The 4177-nt window shown below is 47.2% G+C and overlaps 1 protein-coding gene across 1 annotated transcript in view; it reads right to left on the bottom strand.

The window, feature by feature from the left end:
* The window catches only part of LOC101646855 (calcium-binding mitochondrial carrier protein SCaMC-1-like), a 61796-nt gene extending 61371 nt beyond the window's left edge, over positions 1-425 (bottom strand). Inside the window, 1 exon segment of the mRNA XM_013003885.2 lies at positions 243-425. Within this exon segment, the coding sequence (XP_012859339.1) occupies positions 243-425 (183 nt within the window).
* Between the last annotated feature and the right edge of the window lie 3752 nt (positions 426-4177).

Raw genomic sequence — 4177 nt, 5'->3', positions numbered from 1 at the left:
ACTGTGTGGGTTCGGTACCTGTTCCATGAGCCCCCAGAAACCCACTCAGAAGGCGTTTGTCACTGTCACGACGTAGGAGCAAAATGTCCAACTTGTGGGGCCGGGTTCTGCGGGCCAGGGGAGCTCTCCCGCCACTCCACCTTCTCAGCTCTGGAGGGGGCCCCTGCGGAGGGCAGGTTCGGCTACCCGTCACCCCAACGTCCCTCCAGACGCCCCCACGCCGCCTTCTGTTGGCCCCTCACCTGCTCCGAGCCCGTGGTAAACCAGGTTTCCAAGTCTTTCAGACCCCGCTGCAGCTCCAAGATGTCCACCACCCCGTCCCCGTTGCGGTCCAGCTCCTGGAAGAGGGCCTCGTACAGGACGTAGGAGCTGTCCTCCTGGCACGTCGCCCGCGGCAGCACGAAGCCACGCAGCCAGCGCAGCATGGCCCTTCTGGCGGACCGCTGGGCGCCGTCGGCTCTGGACACAGGCCTCACGTCCACAGCACGCAACCAATCACCGGCTGCCTTGACGACGCCCACGCCGCCGCGCCGTCGTCAGTGCGTCCGCAGCAACTGTCTGGCGGGCGGGCTCCCAGAGAGGAGCTTGGCGGAGCTGCGGGAGGGAGCGCCACCTCGTGGGAACACTGACGGATCCGGCCCGGGAACCGCCCCGCCCCGGAAGTTGGACGTGGGGGCGTGACGGCAAACCGTTTACAGGGTCCTAGGGCCCTAGGGAGTCCAGGGAGCCGAGGGGACCTTGGGAACGAGGAGTGTACTCCCCGCGCGCGAAATTGAAAGGGCGTCCCAGTGGCTAGAACAACCAAAAGTGCCTGGACAAACTCCGTGCCTGCAGTGAGGAAGCCACTGAGGGGACCGGCCACACCTGCACCGGTGACACGAGAGCCCAGTGCCGGGCCCGGCCCACTCGCCGTCTCAGGAAAGGCCTGGGCCTTGGGATGCAAACCCTACTGATCCTGCGGGAGACGTTTGAAGAGAAGAGGCTTACCCAGGCCTCGATGTTGATCCTCGCCTCTCTCTGCCCCACTCTCGCTGAGCCCAGCGGCCTCCTTTTCTGAGATCCTCACCGAGCTACAATCGCCTGCCTTCGACGCGCCCACGCACGCACGAAAGACCCTCTGAAATCCGCCTGCAATGCTTGGTCCTGCCGAGACACTGTTGAGCTTGCTCTTCCGGAACATGTCTGGGCCTCTCTGCACTTCCTCGGGCTTCTTTGTGGGCCTGCGATCTTCTAAGGAGAATTGTGGTAGACTTGAGGGACTGTGCAGAATGCTAGTTTTTGGAATTTATTGCACTGAAGTTTTCTATCGCCCATGACATGTCACATTCTTTGAAAAATTGCAGCAGAGTCTAATGACAGACTTCCATCAGTATTTTTAAATGAATTTTTCTTGTAAAATGCCAAAACTTGGAGCACAGAGTAACTTCACATATCTTAAAATACTCAACTCTGATATATTTTATGATGTTACTTATTTCACACAAAAATATTTGTTGTACTGGGCAATCTCCCAGGGTGTTCCAAGAGATATAATGGCCAAGGAACCTAATCTCACAGAAAATCTACTAAATTGGATGAGTTTTAGAATGAATATTAAAACCAGAAATGTATTAATGAAACCTATGGAAAAAAGAAGTGTCAGACATGTATAAGTATAAAATACCTTTTTAAATAAAAGACAATGATAAAAAGCAAACAATATATTATGAAGTTTATAATATCCAAGTAAAATGTATGGCAAATGGTCAAAAGAATGGAAGGGGGAAATGGAAGTATAATGTTATAAGGCAGTGGTTCTCAACCCTCCTGATGCCGTAAACCTTTAATACAGTTCCTCGTGTTGTGGTGACCCCCCCCCAACCATAAAATTACTTAGTTGCTACTTCATAACTGTAATTTTGCTACTGTTATGAATCGTTTGACTCCCAAAGGGGTCACAACCCACAGGTTGAGAACCACTGTTATAAGGTTATGTTACGAAACATTATTTTTAGATGCCATTCAGTTGATTCCAACTCCTACTGAACACATACACAACATAACAAGACTGTCTGGTCCTCATAATTGTTGTTTGAGCCCATATTGTTGCTGTCTCTATGTCAATCCATCCTGTTAAGGGCCATCTTCTTCCTTTTTGATGACCTTCTATAAAGTATGATGTCCTTTTCCAGATAAGTCTTTCCTGATAACATGTCCAAGAAACATGAGATGAAGTCTCACCAGCCTCACTTCTAAGGAACACTCTGACTATACTTCCTCCAAGACAGATGTGCCCTCTTCTGCAAGCACATGAGCCATTTTCTTGATATACATTTCTCTCTGTGTGTGTGTGTGACTGGTTTTGCTTCTCTAGAGAGCCAAGCCTAACACATTTGGTACCAGAATAGTTCTAGAGAAGCAAAATCATAAGAACTTTCCACCTCACTGAAATTTCTAGGGGTTCAGTGGGTGGGCATGTCAAGATACTCCTACTAAAGTGAAGGATAAGTTATTGTGTCTGGTGCCTTATAATTTTTAAAAGGGCACAGTGCCTTATGAACCTCTTTAGATTTGGGGGTGAACATAGCCCTCATTTGGTTATGCTACTTCAACCTATTCAGGTGACTCAGAAAGCTGCTGACTTTAAGTGGGACTCAGAATAAGACTGCTGTGCAAGCTGCCCTGCCATGTGGATGATATAATCCAGCTGATACAATGGTGTTTGAAATGCCAATGGAAGACAGAGATGCAGTTGGAGTCTTTGGTCACTCACCTATTGGTGAATCACAGTGAAGATCCCTTGGATTTTGGATTAAAACCCTGGCATATACTGCATACAACTACTCTCCTTTTGAGAAACAGCTTTGGGCATGTATTGAGACTCAAGAGAGACCAAATGCCTCAAGTAACTCTGTGACCTGAGCTCCCATCCGTCATGAAGTGGATGTTATCTGACCCACAGACCATGAAAGTGGGCATCCTCAGCAGCACTCCATCATTAAGTGGACATGGCATAAACAAGATTGGGCTTGAGTAAGACCTGAAGATATAAGTAAGCTGCATGAAGAAGTGGCTCAAATGCCACTGACATGGAACCCCTCACAGTGTTCCTTAGATTAATGAAATAACTTCAAAGTAAATGAAGTGCAGCTATTGGCCCATGCTTATGGAATCCACTGGTATTACCATTTCCCCATAATTCTTAAGCATCTAGCTTGATAGAATGATAGAATGGATTTCTAAAGACACAATTACAATGCCAGCTTGGTGGCAATACCTTGCAAGTTTGGGGAAATCTTCCCCAGGAGGTTGTATATGTTCTAAACTAACATCCAATATATGTTGCATTTTCTCCAAAAGGCAGTTTTCATGGATCCAGAAACCTAGGAGTAAAAATGGAAGTGGCACACTCACTATTATTCCTAATGGCTCACTACATTCATGCTTCCTGTTCCTGAGACTCTATGCTCCTTGGGTCTGGAGGTCCAAATGAAGATATATTTCCATCTGGAGATACAACATTGATTCCATTAAACTGGAAGTTAAGAATGTGTCCTGGCCATTTGGGGCTTCTCATGCCTCTGGATCAACAGGAAAATAAAGGAGTTAATTGTTGATTGGTGTATGATCCTGGTTACAAAGGGGAATTGATATTATATAATGGAGGTTATGAGACTCTCCTGGCTAGAGGTGGAGTCAACCCTGTCAATCAGGTCACAGCCTAATGCTGTGTCCTTGGCAGTATGGCCATCTTATAAGCAGAGACCTTGGGGCACACCCTCTCAGGTTCTTCCCTTAATTATTCCTGCTTGCTGGCCACCCTGAGAGCTCCCAGAGTCTTGACATGTTTCCATCAACACTGGATTCAGACAACCCACCAGCCTGTGGTCTTCCTGCATTCTGCACCATTGCTTGTGGCTGCATGAGTCTGAAAAGGGACTTATGGACTAGTGTCGGACTTATGGACTTGAGTTGGACTGGGCTGGGATTCTCTCTTGATATATAATTACTTATTGGTATAAAGTGTATGTGTGTATATATATATTTACTTCTTGGTATAAAGTGTATATATGTGTGTGTGTGCGTGTGTGTGTGTGTGTGTGTATGTTTACTTCTTGGTATAAAGTGTATATGTGTGTGTGTGTGTGTGTGTGTCTGTGTGTGTGTATTTACTTCTTGGTATAAAGTGTATGTGTGT

This window comes from Echinops telfairi, unplaced genomic scaffold (assembly GCF_000313985.2).
Source record: "Echinops telfairi isolate 266 unplaced genomic scaffold, ASM31398v2 ScPeMD7_443;HRSCAF=831, whole genome shotgun sequence".
Taxonomy (NCBI): domain Eukaryota; kingdom Metazoa; phylum Chordata; class Mammalia; order Afrosoricida; family Tenrecidae; genus Echinops; species Echinops telfairi.
Note: the sequence above shows the minus strand (reverse complement) of the source record. Positions and strands in the feature narration are given on the sequence as shown.